General features: G+C 33.1%; 1 protein-coding gene and 1 long non-coding RNA gene across 2 annotated transcripts; one reads left to right on the forward strand and one right to left on the reverse strand.

Moving 5' to 3' along the window:
- Positions 1-8,252: 8,252 nt before the first annotated feature.
- Positions 8,253-8,780, reverse strand: LOC107915387 (uncharacterized). The gene has a single exon (XM_016844551.1). The coding sequence runs from the start codon at positions 8,778-8,780 to the stop codon at positions 8,253-8,255; it is 528 nt and encodes a 175-aa protein (XP_016700040.1).
- A 1,531-nt stretch (positions 8,781-10,311) lies between these two features.
- LOC121222173 (uncharacterized) lies at positions 10,312-12,063 on the forward strand. Its single transcript, XR_005919232.1, has 3 exons — positions 10,312-10,381; positions 10,853-10,935; positions 11,812-12,063. It is a non-coding gene; the product is annotated as an uncharacterized lncRNA (long non-coding RNA).
- The last annotated feature ends 9,559 nt before the right edge of the window (positions 12,064-21,622 follow it).

Below are 21,622 nucleotides of genomic sequence, written 5' to 3' on the forward strand. Positions count from 1 at the left end.
CATCCAAAATCAGAATAAAAATGAAACAGTCCAGAGAGTCCAAAAATTACAAAACTCTCAGAAAAATAATACTTAAAATAAATAAAACCAATATTAAAACAGGTTACAACTCGTGGTCATCGTGAGACTCCATTGCACCGATCCGCCTAAGTCTATGGATTACCTGAACAGAATAGACAAAAAGATGTTAGTTTTCATAAACTCAGTGTGTAACCCAACAAAAATAGACATGCAATACATACAGAAATCTCAAATACAGTTAGATACAAAATCAGACTTAGGTCTATTCCAGATACAAGTAACAAAATCAGATAAGCAGAATATGTAATACCCTGAAAATTTCTATAGCGAGGAAAGTAAGATAATATCTCTGATATAGTAAAATAAGAAAATAAAGTGCTAAAAAGGGGTAATTTTGAGTTATGGCAATATTGGGAAGTATATTATAACATATTAATTCAAGAAAGGATTAAATCGTAAAAGTGAGAAAAGTTTTGTTACCCAAGAGTAAATACTCAAGAGTTAAGGGGTTAAAGGTAAACATGAAAAAGTTGAAGGACCAATGGTGTAAATATTTTAAGGGTGGAATAATCTAGAAACTAAGAAAAATGGATGGATTGGGACCAAATTGAAAAAGGTGAATAAGTTTGAGGGACTAAATCACAATTTTACCAAATTAAGTGGTGACTCAAGGATGGAATTTTAAAAGATCATTAGGGGCAAAATGGTCAATTAGAAGAGAGAGAAATCTAGAAGATAATGATGATATTGGAGATATTTTAGATTAATAAATAAATAAATATTAGTTTATTAATTTTTTAATTTGATTTTTTTAAATGATATTATTTTATTACTCTTAATTTATTTAGTATATATATGTGTGGAAAAAAGGATGAAAGGGCAGCCATTTCCCCCATTTTTGCATGCATTAACGTGAGAAGAAGGGGGGAAGAAAGAAAGCTTTGTTTTCTTTACAATTTGGTCCTTTCACGAAAAATCCACCATTTTCACTTAGAAATCAAAGGAATTTCCATAGCCACCAAGAGATAAAATTGACAAGGAGACTATGGGGAGCTAGAATATCAAGTTAGATTCAAGAAATAGGGGCTGGAGGAGAGAGAAAATCAAGTTAAAGATTGAAGTCAATTAAGCAAGGTAAGAACATCATGATTTCAATATATTTTTGAGTTTGATATTATTGAAAAAGTATGAGATTGATATTAATGTTGGGTTTTATTATATAAGGTTATATGTTCTTGATATGTTAGTGAAGAGAAAATAAGAGAAAGTGTTGAGAAATAGTGTAGAGAAGGAAAATAAGAGTGTTATAGACTTAGTAATCAACATTTTACACTAAAATAGTTTTGAAACAGCAGTAGTAGTCTGACTTTGAAAATCTACCAAAAATCGTATAAATTGAATTAGAGGATGAAAAAAATATGAAATTAAATATTATTGAGTCTAGTTTCTCATAGAAGAAACTGTGTAAGCAATGGAATTTTAAATTATGAGATATAATAGGTTTTGTGAGATAAGGTCAGAATAATTTCGTGTTCCCCTGTTCTGACTTTGGAAAATCATAAAAAATTGGAGAAAAATAATTAGAGCCTTAAATTTATATGTTTAAATCCTTAAAGAGTCTATTTTCAATAAAAACAAATGGTAACATCATTTGAATTCTGTATGAAGATATAATTAAATTTTAGTGAAGAAGGGTCGGAACTGTCAGACAGCAGAACAGGGATGATTTTAGAGAATAAACTATACTTATTGGCTAAACCAAAAATTCTGAAAATTTTATGGTAAGAATATATGTGAGTCTAGTTTCATGTAAAATTTACGGATCTCAATTTGGAGTTCTGTAACTTAAGATATAAATAATTTAGTGACTATGACTCTAGTGGACAACTTTGAATGAATATAAATAAATGTGAAATTATAGATTATATTACATATAAGCATGTTATATATATTAAGGATGTGGAATGGAGAGGAGGAGGAGGAAAATATATGATTACTCAACTATCATGAATTTTCATTAAAAATGGTCAATTTACATGTTTTAGGTTCAGGGACTAAATTGAACAAATGTGAAACTTTAAGGGTAAATTTGTAAAAATGTCAAAAAGTGACCAAATTGCATGAAATGAATTGTTTTATTATTTAAATTATTTAATTGAATGAAATATTAATTTAGATCAAGATTGGGTGGAAATTCGAGAAAAATAGAAATTTTCTAAAATGTCCCTCAATTTTGGTATTTCTGCAATTTAGCCTGATAAGTTCGTATGAACTATATTTTGTATAATTTTAATTGAACTGAATGCTATTTGGTAATGAACATTATATATATGTGTGTGTTTTATTGTTGGAATTGAATTATTATTAGTATTATGTATAATTATTAGATGTTTTGAAATGATTATCGAAAGCTCGATTGGGTTGAAAGCTTGTGGGAGATATATCATATTATCTATTGGTTCTATCAGTAATTTTGGATGATTTGATTTTAGTTATAATGACTTGTATAGTTAAATTGGTTAATGTTAACTTATAAATGTTCTGATTTTGACTGGTTATAAATATGAATGCTTGATGAAATGAAATGTCTGAAAATTAATTTGTAAACTCCGGTAATGCTCTATAACCCTATTCTGGAGAAGGATACGGGTTAGGGGTGTTACAGAATAGATATACAAAATCCTACCCCCATCCTCTACACACCAACTCCAATCATCCCATCACACCATCTGGGGTTAAAAACACCCACCCATCCCTACACACCATATAGAGTCGACACGGCACATCACTGATAATATGCAACTGAGCTGTCAGAATATAGGTGAAAGGTTGCCGATAGATCACTTCCTCCAGATATCCAATTCTCACCCCAAACTTATATACATAATATAGATATAGAAATATCATGCTTAGCATGCTCGTATACAGATAACATATATATTTAACAGAATATTCAGACATGCATAACGGTGTCCTACTCAGAGCAGACTATTAGAATATTAGATCACATAACTTAGGGTTTGGTTAGCCCTTACTGACCCTACGGTAACCCACAGTCGATTGGAACAACCCGTGCGACCTTAGGAAAAATTTTAGAATTATGGGCCCACATGCTCGTGAGGCCCACACGGTCTGGCCCAAAACACACACGTCCATGTAGCCCACATGCCTTACTTGGCCTGGCCCGTATGACCTACACGACCACACTTACACCATTACACCGTCGCGTCCTGCGCACGGCTACGCCTTCATCAAACACACAGTCGTGTCTTGTACACAACCAACCACATGGCCAGGCATACACCCGTGTGGCGTCGACAGAGTGCTTTTTCAGCTTTCACTGAAACTCAATTTTTCGTGTTTTGGGAACACACCTGGTTTGTTTTTAATGCTACAGCACTCCTGAGACCTCCGAAACCTAAGAAACAGTATTTTAACACCCAATTTTAGTAAACACTTACGAAACTCAAACGAAAATATTCCATAAATGGAGCCCTACAACAACAATTAACGCATTCGTACTTATTGTCAACGAACAGGAAACCCCTAACACTCAGGTCGTTGTCGGAGCACCAACTGATTCTTGCCCTTCCCTTAACCTAGAGTAAACACAAAAACCCCAATTAAAACACTAGCCAAGAAACATTAAGATCATACCAACATAAGACTTACCGAACCGAACGTAGTCGAAAATTACACAAAAGAAGGTGAATTGGAATAATAAACCAAAGAAAATAAGAGTAGCACCCTTTAGATTTGAACCCGAAAAGGAGAGGAAGAAAGGAAAATTGAATAGAAGAGAAGAGGGAATAGGAAACATCAAAAAGAAAAGAGAGAATTTTTTTGGGGAAAAACACAAAATAAAAATAAAATAAAATCCATTTAATTTACTCTAACCCTACTAAATCCCAACTCCCCACTAACCCCCTAACCAGCAACTTGATTCTTAGAATTCTAGCTCTACTGAAACTCTGTCAAACAACCGAGTAAAAATTAACACCATCGCTCACGCAAGGATTTGAACACAGGACCTCCAACACATTAACTCCTTACCACTCAAACCAACAGACTCATTCTAATATGAGTTTACTAAAGATAGGATATAACCTAGTTCACCAATGATGAAGTTAAGATTAGAAAAATAACAAAATTTGCCAAAAGCAGGACTTGAACCCAAGACCTCTCAGACACCTAGAACACTTAGCCACTAAAGTAGATGTACATTTATGTCAGGTATTTACAGAAATGAAAATAAGTTAAGCAAGGCGTTAACTCTACCCCCTAAAAGAAATTTCAACCTCGAAATTTACCTGATCCAAATAGATCAGGATACTACTGATGCATCGAGTCCTCAGGTTCCCACGTGGCTTCCTCAGTGCCATGATTCTGCCACTGAACCTTAACCAATGGAATGAACTTCCTCCTTAGAACCTTAATATCGCGATCCAATATCTGATCTGGCTCTTCCTCAAAAGACAAATCTGATCTAACCTCGATCTCCTCAATAGAGAAAATATGAGATGGATCTGACTGATACCACCTCAACATTGAGACGTGAAATACATCATGGATATTGTCCAACTCTAGGGGTAGCTCTGACTGATAAGCAATCGGTTCCACACGCTTCAAAATCTGATACGGCCCAATTATCCAAGGGCTCAACTTGCCCTTACGACCGAATCTCAGAACTTTCTTCCACGGGGAAACCTTGAGAAAAACGAAGTCATCCACAGAGTACCCGATATCTCTCATCTTCAAATCTGCATAGGATTTCTGTCTATCAAAAGCCACCTTCAGACGATCTCGAATTAATCTAACCTTATCATTAGTCTTAGAAACCAACTCAGGATGCAAAACCAATGCTCACCTAACTCAGTCCAACATAACAGAGAACGACACTTACGACTATACAAAGCCTCGTAAGGTGTCATCTAAATGCTAGATTGGAAACTGTTGTTATAGGTAAACTACGCTAGCTGTGAAAAATCCTCCTAATTACCTCAAAAATCAATTACACAACTCCAAAGCATATCCTTTAATATTTGAATCACCCTCTCATATTGACCATCGATTTGAGGATGGAACGCAGTATTGAAGTCCAATCTCGAACCCAGAGCCTCATGCAGTTTCATCTAAAATCGAGAAGTGAAGCGAGAATCCCTATCAGAAATTAATGAAACCTGAACCCCATATAGTCTTACAATCTCAAAAAGGTAGAGCTTTGCTAACTTTTACAGAGAGTAGTCCGTCCAAACCAGAATAAAATAGGTGGACTTCGTCAATCGATCCATGATGACCCAAACAAAATCCTTCTTAGTGGGTGTCAAGGGCAACCCACTAACGAAGTCCCATCGTCACTTGTTCTCATTTCCAAAAGGGAATCTTAACAAGTTGAAGCAAACCCAAAGGTAACTGGTGCTCAGCTTTAACTTGTTGGCACGTCAAATAACGAGCAACAAAATTTGTAACCTCATATTTCAAACTCGGCTACCAGTACAGCTCATGAAGACCATGATACATTTTATTACCACCGGGATGTATAGCATAAGGGCTACTATGCGCCTTCCTTAGAATCGACTGCTTCAGATCAGAATCATTTAGTGCACAAACTCGACCTCAGAAACACAGAACTCTATCCTTATTCAGTCTAAAATCGGAAGTACTGCCACTCTCAATCTGACAAAATCGCAAAGCTAGAGACTTATCCCATTACTGTTTATCTTGAATTTGATCAATCCAAGTCGGCTTAATTTGAAACTCAGCTAACATAATCAAATCATCAAACAGACTAAGATGAGCGAACATCACTCTTAAATCAGTCATCGCTTTATGACTGAGAGCATCGACCACCACATTGACCTTACCAGGATGATACTCTATCGTGCAGTCATAATCTTTGAGCAGCTCAATCCATTGACGTTGTCTAAGATTCAACTCCTTCTGAGTAATAAGGTACTTGAGGCTCTTGTGATTAGTATAGATGATACACCTCTCACCATACCGATAATGCCTCCAGATTTTTAACGCAAATACCACAACAACTAACTCGAGATCATACGTCGAGTAGTTCCCCTCATGTGACTTAAGTTGACGGGACGCATAAGCCACAACCTTACAATCTTGCATCAGTACACATCCCAAACCAACATGCAACGCATCACTGTACACTACAAACTCTTTACCAGATTCAAGTTGCATCAGAATAAGATCCTGAGTTAGAACAGACTTGAGCTTTTCGAAACTCGATTGTTGCGTATTACTCCAGAAAAAAGGAACACCCTTGCGCAGCAGCCTAGTCAAAGGAGCTACAATCAATGAGAACCCCTCAACAAACTGCTGATAATAATCCGTAAGATCTGGAAAACTGCGGCTCTCAGAAACATTTTAGGCTGTTCCAATCAAGCACTGCCTCAATCTTCCTAGGATCAACTCGGATCCCCTCAACAGAAACCATGTGCCCTAGAAAAGTTACCTCTCGCAACCAAAACTCACACTTGCTCAACTTAGCGTAGAGCTGTTTCTTTCGAAGTATCTGAAGCACTACTCTAAGATGCTCATCCTTAGTCTTAGAGTCAACCAGAATATCATCGATGAAGACCACGATGAATTGATCCAGATAAGGCTAAAAAACTCGATTCATTAGATCCATGAATGCAACTGGAGTATTCGTCAAACCAAAGGGTATAACTAGGAACTCGTAGTGCCAATAACGGGTCCTAAATGTCGTCTTATGAACATCTTTTTCCTTAACTCTAAGCTGATGATACACAGAATGAAGATCTATTTTCGAGAACATTGAAACCCCTCGAAATTGATCAAACAAATGGTCGATCCTCGAAATTGGATACTTATTTTTCACTATTCAACTACCGGTAGTCGATGTACATCCTTATGGTACCATCTTTTTTCTTTACAAACAGAATCGGTGCCCCTAGAGACACACTAGGACGAATGAAACCATGATTCAGAAGCTCTTGAAGTTGAGCCTTAAACTCCTTCGGTGCCATTCGGTAGGGAGCGATAGACACCTAAGCTGTACTTGATAGAAGCTTAACGTCAAACTCCACTTCTCGATTCGAAGGTAAACTCGATAACTCTTCAGGAAAGACATCCAAAAATTCTCTCACTGTTCTGATATCCCTGACAGAAGAGTCCCCAAAAACTGAAACACTAACGTAGGCCAAGTACGCCTCACACCCTTCTCGAACCAATTTCTCTGCCAATAGAGTGGATATCATATTGGATAAGTAATCTCGATACTCACCGATCACAACCATTTTCTTATCATCCATTGTCCTCAGAACAACTCTTTTAGTTGCATAGTTCAGACTAACTCAATGCTCAACCAACCAATCTATAACCAGAATCAAGTCAAACTCTCCAAACAGTAGCTCCATCAAATTTGCCAGAAACACAGTCCCTTGTACTTCCACCAATACATTCTTATAAAGTCTACTTACTCGAACATACTGCCCTAATAGACTCAGTACGATAATCTCACTAAAAGTGCACTCCACAGGAATCCCCAAGTTATCGAAAATAGTACTAGCTACATAGGAATGTGTAGAACTTATTTCTATCAGAGTAGTATAAGGAACATCAAAAATAAAGAATGTAACCGTGATCACATCAGGAGCGTCTCTATCCTCTCGACGTCAAGTAGCATAAACCAGTGTAGGCTGCCTCATCTCAGTCTGATTAGCACCTCTGCCCGATACTCTCTATCCTTAGCCCAAACCATTACCACCCCTAGCTGGTCCACGACCCTTAGGTGGCTGCTGAATTACCCTTTAAGGCTATATAGAACTCAGTCCCGAAGCTTGTATCTGATTAGCACACTGTGGACACTCTCAAATTTGATGCTCTAAAGACCCACACCTCAGACAAGCTCCTAACCTCCTCCAACACTCGCCCGGATGGCGCCTACCACAATCACCACATGACTGAATCCCAGTAGGAGCTACAGGAACCCCTACTCTAATAGGCCCATTAGGTCTGGCCCATTTCTTAGGTCTCTAAATAGAAATAAAGGGTTTCAAATCCCTCTTATTCTTACCTCTCTCACGATCCCTATCCTGGCGCTCTACGCACTTAACCTTTTCGGCGATCTTTGCCTTATCTACTATAACTATGAACTCTGACTCCTTCTGTGGAGCAATCAATACCATCAGATTATCCCTCAAGTTATCCTCAAAATAGACGCATTTCTCATATTTCGACACCACCAAGCCTTAAGTGTAGCGGTTTAACCTCAGAAACTCAGCCTCATATTCGGCCACAGATTTATCACATTGCGTGAGATTCATGAACTCACGCTTACGAGTATCAATATAGCTCGCCCCCACATACTTTCCCTTGAAAGCAGTTTTAAAATAGTCCCAGTTCAAACGATCCGGCTGAGTAACCTCCTCAACTGACAACCACCACCGATATGCCTCACCGTGAAGCAAATAGACTGCACCCTTTACTTTCTGCTCAGAAGTACAGTCGATGTTGTTCATGATCCTCTTGGTGGCCTCCAACCAATACTTGGCCATAGTAGGGGCGACTCCAGTGACACCCCTGAACAACTTAGCTCTATTAGTCCGGAGTTGTTTAGTTATCAACTCACGGCCCCTAGATCTAGAATGGGGTCTGGAGACCCTCTCCAACACCGTCAACATGGCTTGGGATAGTGCATCGTCCTCAGCCGATTGGCTTTGAGACCTAGTCTCAGTAGCTGGTAAAACTAGTGTCTCACTCGTATCTAAATTTGGCATACTACTCAGAGAGGAAGACTTAGCTCGAACCTCTTACGACTCTACTGCACCCACGAATACTATGACCGTGAGTTCTACGAGCGCTCATCGTATATTTCAAATTAATCTACATTATAAAATTTTATGTATCAGTTTCAGTATTTATTAGAAGATATTTTATGCTTAAATTATCAGAAGTTCAGAAGTTTTTCAGAAGTTTCAGTCTCTAACTTTCACTCAGTACAGTCTCTAACTTTAACTTAGTACAGTCTCATAAAGTACTAACTATAGTGTTTTCAGGAAGTTCTATCTAAATTCAAAAGTACTTACAGGATCGGCGTTGGAGACTCGATGTACCACATACTTACTAAAAATGGTCCAAGTTATTTAAAAACCAATTTTTTTTAAAAACAATTTTGGAACGCAAAATTCACAGCCCAAGTTTTGTAACCTGGCTCTAATACCATTAAATGTAACACCCCAAACTCGGCCTAGACGTTATGGCCAAATCTGGTAATGTTATGAAGAAGGGTTTTGAGAATAATATTATTTTGACAAAGCTTTGAAAAGTGGTTCGGTAAATCGTCCAAATTTTATGACTATTACTAAAAACATTATTTAATCAATCCATTTGTCAAAACATTGCTTACAACGAAAGTTTAGAAACCATTTATATTTTAGAAATCCAGTTTGTATTTTTGGCAAACCTTTTGTTTTTGTAAAAATGTGATTTTAGACAAATGTCGCAATAAAGGTTAAAACACATCCAAAACCAGAATAAAAATCAAACAGTTCAGAGAGTCCAAAAATTACAAAACTCTCGGAAAAATAATACTTATAATAAATAAAAACCAATATTAAAATAGTTCACAACTCGTGGTTACCGTGAGACTCCATCGCACCGATCTGCCTAAGCCTATGGATTACATGAATAGAACATACAAACAGATGTGAGTTTTCGTAAACTCAGTGTGTAACCCAATAAAAATAGACATGCAATACATACAGAAATCTCAAATACAGTCAGATACATAATCGAACTAAGGTCTATTCCAAATACAGATAACAAAATCAGATAAGTAGAACAAATATACAGAATCCTACCCCCATCCTCTACGCACCAACTCCGACCATTTGTGACAGCCCGATTTCGACCCTAATCGGACATAGCGGTTTCGGGACAACAAATCTGAGTTAAAAAATATTTTAATATTACTTTGGGATTTTACTATGTGTGAATTTGATTGTGTGAAATTTTCGTGTTTAAATTTTGTTGTTTGAGTAACTGATTAAATAAAAAGGACTTAATCGCGTAAAAATAAAAATTTAGGGGTTAAAGCTAGAAGTATCTATTTGTTGTTGTCTTTTTATTTGGAAGGTTTAAACATTCAATTAGACCACTAAATAGTTAGTGGATGACTAAGGACAAAACTAACCTTATTATATATATAAGTTATATTTATTTAAATAAGGCTAAATTAGTAATTAACAAATATTATAATATAAGATAGTTAAAAGCATGAAAACATTAGATTATTATCATCTTTCTTAGCCGAAACAAAGAAGGAAGAAAGCCATTAAAGCTTAGTCAAGTTTCGACCATATTCAAGCTTAAATTCAAGGTTCGTTTTTGTTCGGTTTTCGATAAATTTTACGTTTTTGAGATCGTTGCTTCGAATACTTTAAAACCCATGCCTTAATTTTATGAATTGTTGATGATTTTGAAATGTACCATTGATGAATGCTTGAGATTTGTGATATTTTATGATGAAATATGAAAGATATGTGAAAGATTAATATGTTTTGTCTTTGAATTTTTGATGAATTTGAGTAATTAGGGTTAAATTATAAAAATAAATTTTTTAGGGGTTAAAATGTGAAATAAATGAAATATGTGGGCTTGTAAAGATACTAGGAATATTCGGCCCTAAAGGAGTGTAGTCAAATTTTGTGTATTTTGTGTTTTGAGTAAAAAGAACTAAATTGTAAAAAGTGTGCAATGTTGGGGTAAAATTGTAATTTGACCATTTATGTGTTTTTAGGCTAAATTGAATAGAATGGTGTTGAAATAAGCTTAAATTGAATATATTTAGATCAAGAATTAACGAAAAAAGATTTGGATCGGGGAAAGACAAAGGTGGTCGAGTAGCTGATTTAATGGTCGACGACATCCGAGGTAAGTCGATAAGCATTTAAATTTTGTTAAATTCATGTTATATAGTAGATAGATAATATATGGAACCATTAGATGTATTAAGAGGTTTTGGCCGAATATACATATATATATTTGTTATAAGAGATAAGTTAATTGAGTTCGAATTAACTGATATTTAATGTCTGTAAGCATATTTGAACCTTAGAAATTGTATGGAAATTTTCTGATAAGTATTTTCGTGTAAGACCACGTCTGGGACGATGGCATCGATTTGTATTTTCGTGTAAGACCACGTCAGGGACGATGGCATCGATTTGTATTTTCGTGTAAGACCATGTCTGGGACGATGGCATCGATTTGTATTTTTGAGTAAGACCCTGTTTTGGACAGTGGCATCAATTTGCGATTACATGTAAGACCACGTCTGGGACGTTGGCGTTGTATGAATTTCTCGACTATTTTATTATTCTATTTATTTTCGATTGGTTTGACAAGTAATGTAAATGAAGATGCTATGTATTTGAAATGTATGTACAGGTATAAGTTAGTTGAATAAATTTATGGAATTAAGGTAAGTTATTTATTTGGAAGTATATATGGTATGAATATATAAGTTTTGAATTGTTATGGTTATATATATATATATGCATATATTAAATTTTGGTTGATACCTATTTTACTTAAAGTAAAAGTTTATGAACATTTATACAAGAACAAAATTGGTTATTAGCTTACATGTATATGTGATAAAAGTGTGATTATAATTATATATATAATATCTTTGTATGTTAATTATGTGCCTTTAATTCTTACTAGTTAAATATTAATTATGCTTACGATTTACTAAGCTTTATAAAGCTTACTGTGTATTTGTATTTGTGTATTTCTGTTTTATAGATCTTGAAGTAGTTATGAGATCGGGGATCGTCAGTAAAGCTTATCACACTATCGATTAACTACGGTATTTTATAAATTGAAATATCTTTTGAAATTATGGCATGTATAGGTTGGGTGGGAAATAACTTATTTTAGAAAGTGTATATATTAAAGCCATGCGAAAATGGCTTAAGCATTTTGTATCTATGTTAGGTTTTGGTGGAGATATGGCTTGATTATGTTTTGATTATTATATAAATTTTTTTATGGACAGTATTTATAAGGTGAGGTATACACATGCTCAAGGTAGTGTTTGAATTATAAATTCTTAGCACGTAAGTATGTGGTGTGAGTATATTTGATATAGGTATTAAGCTAAGTAATGTTTGATTACGTGGAATTAGTTAGATAATGTATACAATGTGTTTTTTTAGTAAGTAAGTAAGTAATTTTAGTTGATGAATTATAAATTGAAATATGAAGAATTGGTTGGCAGCTACTTTATGATCGGCTATTATAGAGTAATTGACTAAATATAAGTTTGAGTTATGTATTGATTTATGATATATGATTTATTATTTATATGGATGGATCGAATATATGTGTTAAAACAAATAATGGATATGCCGTATATGTATTGGTATTGTGAGACCAATTTAGGTATTTAATGTAATAAACAAATTTAGTAATATTTTGGCTACGTTAAATTGATTTTTAATAAAAAATATTTTGTTATGCTCATGTTTGTGTAATTGATTTGTAATAGGGAAATTTGGTTTAACCATATGATAATATTATAAGTTATGCAAGTTTGGTTATGGTATGAATTTATGTATATAATTAAATATAGTGTAAATGAATTTGGTTTGTGCTTGGTTAAAAGATTTTATTTAAATATATATATACATTTGAGAAATATTATATAGGTACAAAAGTACTATGGTTCTTGAGTTTTCTAATGTTCGATTGTGCAATAGTTAAATTTTGTAATGACTTTGAGATATGGATTTATGAAAAGGTTAATGGTTTATAAAACTTATATGCATAAGCATACATGTGTGTAAAATAGTAGTAAATTATTAGTTTATGTTTGGATAGGTATGATGTTCCTATTTTAAATGGTGGTTGTGAAATGAGCATTTTAATTCTTTTGAATGGTTGAGATATGTATTCAGTTCCAAAAATTTAAGCATGCAAATTTAGTATAATTGTTTCGTCTTAATTTGTATATGTTGCAAAGTTTGCAAAATAAATAAGTAAATAAATAAATAAATAAAAATGTGTCATGTCTGGTAATACCTCGTAACCCAATCCGATGACGGTCACGGGTTATGGGTGTTACACCATCCCATCACACCATGTGGGTTTAAAAACACCCACCCATCCCTACACACCATATAGTGTCGATACGACACATCACTGATAATATGCAGTTGAACTGTCAGAATATAGGCGAAAGGTCGTCTACAGATCACTTCCTCCACATATACAATTCTCACCCCAAACATATATACAAAATACAGATACAAAAATATCATGCTTAACATGCTCGTATACAGATAACATATATATATTTAACAGAATAGTCAGACATGCATAACGGTGTCCTACTCAGAGCAGACTATCAGAATATCAGATCACATAACCTAAGGTTTGGTTAACCTTTGCCAACCCTACGGTTGACCCACAGTCAATTGGAATGACCTGTGCGACCCTAGGGAAAATTTCAAAATTATTGGCCCACATGCCCAGATTGGCCTTGCCCGTGTGCTTACACAACTTGGCCCAAAACACACACACCCGTGTAACCCACACGCCTTGGCTTAGCTCGTGTGATCCACATGGCCACACTCACACCGTCACACGGTCGTGTCCTACTCACGACCACATCTTCGTCAAATACACGATCGTGTTTCACACACGACTAACCACACAGCTAGGCACACGCCCGTGTGGCATTGATAGAATACTTTTTCGGCTTTCGCCAAAACTTAATTTTCTGTGTTTTGGGAACACACCTGGTTTATTTTTTTATGCTACAACACTTCTGAGACCTTCGAAACCTAAGAAATAGCATTTTGACACCTAATTTCAGTAAACACTTACGAAACTCAGATAGAAGTATTCAACAAATGAAACCCTACAACAACAATTAACGCATTCGTACTTACCGTCAACGAACAGGAAACCCCGAATGCTCAAGTCGCTATTGAAGCACTAACTGATTCTTGCCCTTCCCCTAACCGAGAGTAAACACAAAAACCCCCAGTAAAACACTAGGCAAGAAACATTAAGATCATACCAACATAAGACTTACCGAACCAAACATAGTCGAAAATTGCACAAAAGAAGGCGAATTGGAAGAATAAACCAAAGAAAACAAGAGTAGCACCCTTTAGATTTAAACTCGAAAAGGAAACGAAGAAAGGGAAATTGAATAGAAGAGAAGAGGGAATAGGAAACGTCAAAAAGAAAAGAGAAATTTTTTGGGAAAAAAATAAATATAAAATAAAACCCATTTAATTTACTATAATCCTACTAAATCCCAACTCCCCGCTAACTCACTAACCCACTAACCTACTAACCAACAACTTGATCCTCGGAGTTCTAGCTCTATCGAAACTTTGTCAGACAACCGAGCAAAAATTAACATCCTCGCTCACGCAAGGATTCGAACACAGGACCTCTAACACATTAACTATTTACCACTCGAACCATTAGACTCATTCTAATATGAGTTTACTAAAGATAGGATATAACCCAGTCCACCAAGGATGAAGCTAAGATTAGAAAAATAACAAAATTTTCCAAAAACGAGACTTGAACCCAAAACCTCACACACACACCCATAACACTTAGCCACTGAAGCAGATATACATTTATGTTAAGTATTTACAGAAACAGAAATAAGTTAAGTAGGGCGTTACAATTCGACCCCAAATACGAGTCTAAATTTTGCTCAAGTCTACTTATATTTGTAAATGGCTAATCTAATCTCATTTTAGGCTCGTCTATATTTTTAATTTTTTAAAATAGATTTTATTATTCTAATTTAATATTTAATGAAATTTCATTTATTAAAATTTTATGTATAGGTAACTTAATATTTTTTAATGTTTACATTATAGTATTATATATTACTATATAATTAATTTTTATGTGCAATAAATTGCATAATATTATATATTACAAACTTAAAAAACGGGTCGGATTGATTGAGGCTTGAACTTTAATGTTTGGGCCTGAGCTGAGCCCATGTTTTAAACTGGCGTAACTTTTTTTGCCCAAGTCACTTTTTAGGCCTAATATTTTTATCCAAACCCTTTCAATTTTTGGATGAACCTTCAATCATGGTGAGTAACTTAGCCCTCAAATAAGTCTACTTGTCAACTAATAAGGTACTTTCATTTCCCTAAACTTTGTTGTGCCAATATTGTGAACACAACAAATATGTCATCTTTGAGTGCACCTTTGGGTGACAAACCCTTCAGGGGCATGTGTAGTGGCAAAAAAATGATAGTACTAGTGCCACGGGCCGCAAATCAAAACCCATGATGATTGCTAAAAGAGTGTCCCATAGAGGTCAATTGATGAAATGAGGCTCATTTAACCCGCTTGAATTGACCCAACTCGTGGAACATATGGAGAAGTCCATCTACTCGAAGCCTTAGCTGATCCTAATAGAAGCAAATATGGAAATAAAAAATAAACAAAGAAATGAAATTAGAAACTAGGATCAATTGACAAAGAAAATTAAAACACAAACCAACAATATCGAAATGATAGTGAATGGAAAATAGAATGCAATTGACTCTATTAAGGAACTAGCTCTAATAAAATCAACCAGAGATGATAATCTTGTTGGGATCCAGTTCCATTAGTATAGTAATAACTTCAAATGTACTTGTAATTTTTTAAACATATTGGTTTAATAAAATTCAATCTATCACATTAATATATTTTGTATAAATGTCCACAATGTTTCTTGCATGCAAAGCAAAATGAAAGTAAATATTAACTCACTAATTATTTAACGTTTAACTAATATTAAGTTGCATTCTGTGGTTGGATCATAATGCAAGAAGAAAACTTATATTAGTAGATAATATAAATGGTCCATAGTCTAATCAAAATTGTGCAAGTTGATTAAAAGACTATTATGCCATCTATCAAGTCCAATTGCAGATATAAATTGTCTTGAGTATCAAAGTTGATGAATCCTAAAAGATAAAGACATAGGAGTGACTATTTGAATTGACAATACATCACACAGGACCCAAGTAGAATAAATCATTGATCTGTTCTTGGATTTATTTACTTGTGACTTTCATAGTGTGGCTTACCTCAATCGTGAGTAAGTGACAAACTATGTGTGCATGACTCATATACTTTGATGTATTGAAAGCCTGAGTTTAATTGGTAAAGAGCTAAACACTGGTATGTTGAGTATACTACTTTTGCAAGACATAACTTACAATAGTAGAATTCATAGCCCAATTAAGGGTAAATGATATTCTCTTATCGACATTACATGATAAATGAAAAAGTAACACAACTATAGGTCATTTTTCTAGAACAAATGATTTAATTGTTGGATCGCCGGCACCCCTACGACGCAGCAAAAAAAATAAAAATTTGGTGATCCTAACCACGAATCCATGTGTGAGGAGCGAATCGAGATGATAAAGGTTACGAAATTACCGAATGTTTATTCTAAGTAGACAGCAACGCCTTATCAATGAGTAGTCTGATCTACTATCGAACCAAGCCGCAATCTATTATGACCCCGGCCTTTACGTAATCTACCCAGTTGATTATGAACGAAAGGAATCCCCAAAACAGTTTTTGAAAAGAATTTTCTTTGACGGCTGCTAGACCCCAAGCAAAGAAAAAACGAGATTCTTATATATCTTTTTTTAGGGTTTCTAAAAATTAAATAAATATAATAATATTTAAATCAAAAATTATAATTACATTAATTATAATATAATTTCGGTAAACCATATATTTATTTGAATTTATATACTAACCAAATTCATGTTCTCATTATGCATACAACAACCTTGTACATAATGTATTCGATATTTGATTACCCAATTAAATTAATTCTATAATTAATTTAATTCAAGCGACAACCAAACACAATACCAACTATGTTTTATTTCGTTCATTTCAACTATAGGGTGTGACCTTGTAGGTTCCTGTAACGTTAGCAGTAATACTAGAACGATTCCAATATTACAAATAATGAGTGGCATCTAGCAATGCATCATTGCTACCTAAGTCATAAGAAATCATGGTTCGACATAACCTTTTTATGATTAACCTTTTATGCAATAATGCTTAAGTCCTTTATCTCTGGATTGGACACAAGTCATGGGATAGTCACACTTGCATAGTCCATTCCATGTTCCTTGATATCTTAAGCAGACTACGATATGCAAATAAGTATGACATCTAATATCAACTTATTTGAGCATGGCCATGCATTTCTAGTCTCACTCAATGAAGTGGCCTAAGATATTACTCCCATTATGTAGGAGGGGCTTATCCTATCTTGATCAACCATATCCCTTTACATAGATTGTGGTATATCTAACATCAGCCTTTATAGAACAACCAGTTACGGTGTACGTTTGACTGTATCAAAATATACAACTCACAATGTTGGGATTATGATAATCTCAAGTCTGAGGATCATATACATATTAATCACTATGAGTAATGTTGTGACAATTACATAATAATCCAAGAAACATACTCATAACAGGTCAGTCCAATATGTTGTTCTCTAACACACATATTCATGCATCGATTTTGACATTCCATATCAATGACAACTCTTTATCATCAATCAACTACATGTTAGTCTTAATGCATTATTGTCGTCCTATCCAACATTAATACTTGACTAAGGACCTTTTAAGAATAATATATTATTCTCAGGACATTATTATAAAACAGTTTATTTATACACATAGAAAAGAAACTAAAATAATAATAGTAAGGCCTTATATTAATAAACATGATAAATCAAGTATGTTATTACAACCATCTCATGATTAATCTTTGGGCATACTCTAACATTAATTACTATTTGTTAGTAATTGACTTTTTCATGAAGGAAGATGTAATGGATACCATAACATAAAATAAGATCATATTGGGTGAACGGATTTAGCCCAAAGAGATTAAGGATACCCTATGAGGGTAACACACAAATGACAAGGTCATTGGACGAGCACATTATAAATAGCTTTTGTAATGGTATATAATAAGGGAGAGCTTAGTCATTGTACTTTAGTGGAACAATTTCATGACTAAACAAAATTGTAATTAATAGAAAAAGAGTCGAAAGTTAATTACAAATTATTTGAGCCTTAATTATATATGATCAATTGATCCTTCCGCTAGTTCGATTTAACTTTGAATGGTTTGCAGTTGAATAGATGTGACGAATGAATGAAAATAATGAATTAGAGTTGGGTTAAGAAAATAATTTAATTAACACATTAGTTAGATTTAATTAATTAATTTTAGGGAAATAGAAAAACAATTATCATGTTAATAAAATTATATGGGTTGGTTTAAAGACCAAATAGCACATAATTAACACCTAATACATGAGACAAACCCGTGAGGCCTATTTGAGTAGCAACGGGTGACAATCCTAGTCCCAATAAGGGCTTGCCTCTGCTCCTTAGTATTTTCATTAGATAATTATGTATATTTTTCTAGTAAATTAATATTATTTATTTACTCATTTTTCAATTGAAATTGTTATATTTTTCTCTCTATATAAGGATAACTGGCTAGACTAAATATACAACTCTTAAGCGTCGATACAATATTAAAATCTAGTAGATGGTAAGCACACTAAATCACATCTAGTACTAAACTAGATTGCAACACATATCAACTCAAGACTAGTTTAGACAATCAATTTACGAAATTACTATTCGATTTAGTATATGATAAAGACACCATGTTAAATGCAATCAATAATAAAAGTCAAATAGTAGTCATTGGTTGAAACTGACCAACACAAGTTGTAGAGCAGACCAAGAACTAACTTAGAGAATGAACTCAAAATTGAGAGCAACAACTATTTCTAAGAATGAATAGTTGCTCAAGAAAATTATAAGCAATCATATGAATGATATACCAACATAATTTCAATTGTAACAACAATTGCAGTCATTGAGAACAAAGTGTGCAAATTAAAGAAACCAAACGATCAAGCAATTGAAGTGCTCAAGAGTAATGAAAACAATATCTTAAGAATAACTCGCAATCTCAACGAAGCAAAATAATGAGGAGGTGAAGAAAAGTAGCTTATGACTATATCGTAATAGCAGTTTAAGATAAGATCGAAGTCTTATCAACTCAAATTAGTAGCACAATTAGAGTAGCATAATTTCAACGATTCAATACCTAAACCACAACTGATATAATCTAAAACCACCAAGAAAACACAACTAAAAAATAAAAAAGAATGAAAATTCAAATACCAAAATTGATTTTAAATTTGTAAAGATAAAAAAAATATATCATCAAGAAAGCTGCAGATCGACCAAAACAAAGAGGTATTAAGTAGAAATTCTTAATATAGTAAACAAATCCAGTAATTTCATGAACTAGTGAACAAATAACAATATATAAAATAATAGATCTCACTAGATATAAGAAGATGATCCAAGAATCGCATTTACCCAAGAGAAAACTAGTCAATGAAATTAAATCATGTAAAAAACTTGAGGACACAGCAAGAATAACATGAACTAAGGGGCAACAAATTACCAAACAATAAACAAAAATCAAATGCTCAATTTTTCTTGCTACAAGACTCAAAATGGCTCTAATACCATGTTAGACTTCATGAAGCCCATGTTAAGTAATCATGGTAATGGGGTTAAGGAAAAAGAGTTTTTGGTATTAGTATTTCAGCCTCCTCAAGAATGAATGTAAAAATTGTATTTAAATTCAATCGAAGAATTATTGCTCTGTAGAACTTATTAACAAACAATAACAAGCTCTAATATTCACCTTTTACTTTTCTTCTTCTCCAAACACTTAAAGATTCGGTAATTTTCTATCACAAGGCACTCTAACTTTTTTTAAGTCAAAAGTGATACCTAAATTATACTATCTTACACTTTTAGTATCTCTAACTAATGCCATTAGTTAATGGTTATGTAGTCTAATAATAGAGTAGCTCATGGCACAAAGCACCACATAAGCATGTCATAATATTATTTAAGTCAAATAATTTTAAAAAATAATAAAAATTCATTTTAAGATCTAAAAATTTATTTTTTATAAAATATAAAATATAAAATATTACTAATTCAAATAAGGTAATTTTAAATAATAAAATAGAAAAATTCAAAAATAAATAGAAAACTTTTAGATACTTTTAAAAAATAAAAAAATAGTGTATATGATTAATGGGAAAAAAACATGTTAAAATGATAAATTTTAACAAAAACTCCCAACAACAATAATTATTAGATTAAAATTTTTAAATTAAAAAGATAAAAAAAACTTTTTTTTGAAGTATAGAAACTAAATGTCAAATTTTGTAAAAATAGGAAGACGAACAACATATTTTAGTATGCCGACAGTATAGACCGGTAAAGGATCCAAATTTTGGTTCCTAATGCTTGTTGTGTTCAACCAAAGAGAATAACGTCTATATATTGTCCCCAAAAAAAGAGATACCGAATTTCAAACTTATTATGATTTGAGGTGATATTTAACGAATTGTAAAATAAAAATATAGTATTTACTGTCTTTTATACCTAACAAATATATGTATACTATCTCTTTTTTCTAAACATAAAAAGTGGGTATACTAATTGGACTTGGTTAGCAAAATTATATGTTAACATCAATTAATACAAAATTAGCAATATGCCAATATTTATCCTAACTTAATGTATCGAGTCAATTAAACACAAATTTAATTAGAGAAATTATGAAAATATCTTTTTTAATTAAAATAAGTTATATTATTTGAATGTACTTTAATTTTTTTTTAACAAAAATCAATAAAAATATACATGTAGTGGGGTTTGAACCCACAGCAATCAGATAGTTAAAACCTTAAATTTATTACTCAACCAAAATTTCATTTTAAAAATTTTAACATGCACAATTTATTACTATCATCAGTTGTATATCTATAATAATATTATTGATTGAGTTGGTATCGTAAGTTAACTCGACGTCAATTTAAGATTGATGACAATACAATGATGAACAATTGATTCATTTAGTATTCTTAATCTAATGTGTTTATGTATTTGCATTTTGTTTTACCAACAATTTAATCTACTTCTTTTTCATTTCAACATCCTACATATTTCATTTGTATATATTATTATTAATTAATTTCAAATAATACATTTCATTATTTATTGTATGTCATTTTTAAACACAAATTTACATTCCAAATACGTGGTTTCCACATGTATACACATGTTAATAAAATTTTTAATAGTTTTAATGTATTAAAAATTTAGGCTAAACTTTTTATATCACATAAATGAAACATATAATAGCAGAGTTTTTAATAATAGAAAAGGCATTTTCATTTACGCAATTTGATGTGTCATAGAGAGAGAAGCATAGGATAAATGAAAACGGAGATTGTGGCATGAAACAAGGATTTCTTTGTCCCATGAAGTGTAATGAAAATGACACCAAATCTTGAAAATTGCTTGAAATTAAGATCCACCATTTATCATTGATAATGAAATTCATCCACCAACCTTAGTCTTTAGTCTTAGATTCAGATTTTTTTAATAAATTATTTTCAAAATTTTCATGC

The sequence above is a fragment of the Gossypium hirsutum genome, chromosome D10, assembly GCF_007990345.1.
Source record: "Gossypium hirsutum isolate 1008001.06 chromosome D10, Gossypium_hirsutum_v2.1, whole genome shotgun sequence".
Classification (NCBI taxonomy): domain Eukaryota; kingdom Viridiplantae; phylum Streptophyta; class Magnoliopsida; order Malvales; family Malvaceae; genus Gossypium; species Gossypium hirsutum.

Bases quoted from the DNA above. Each gene is read 5' to 3' on its own strand.
- LOC107915387 (XM_016844551.1), bottom strand. From the start codon at position 8,780: ATGCCAAATTTAGATACGAGTGAGACACTAGTTTTACCAGCTACTGAG.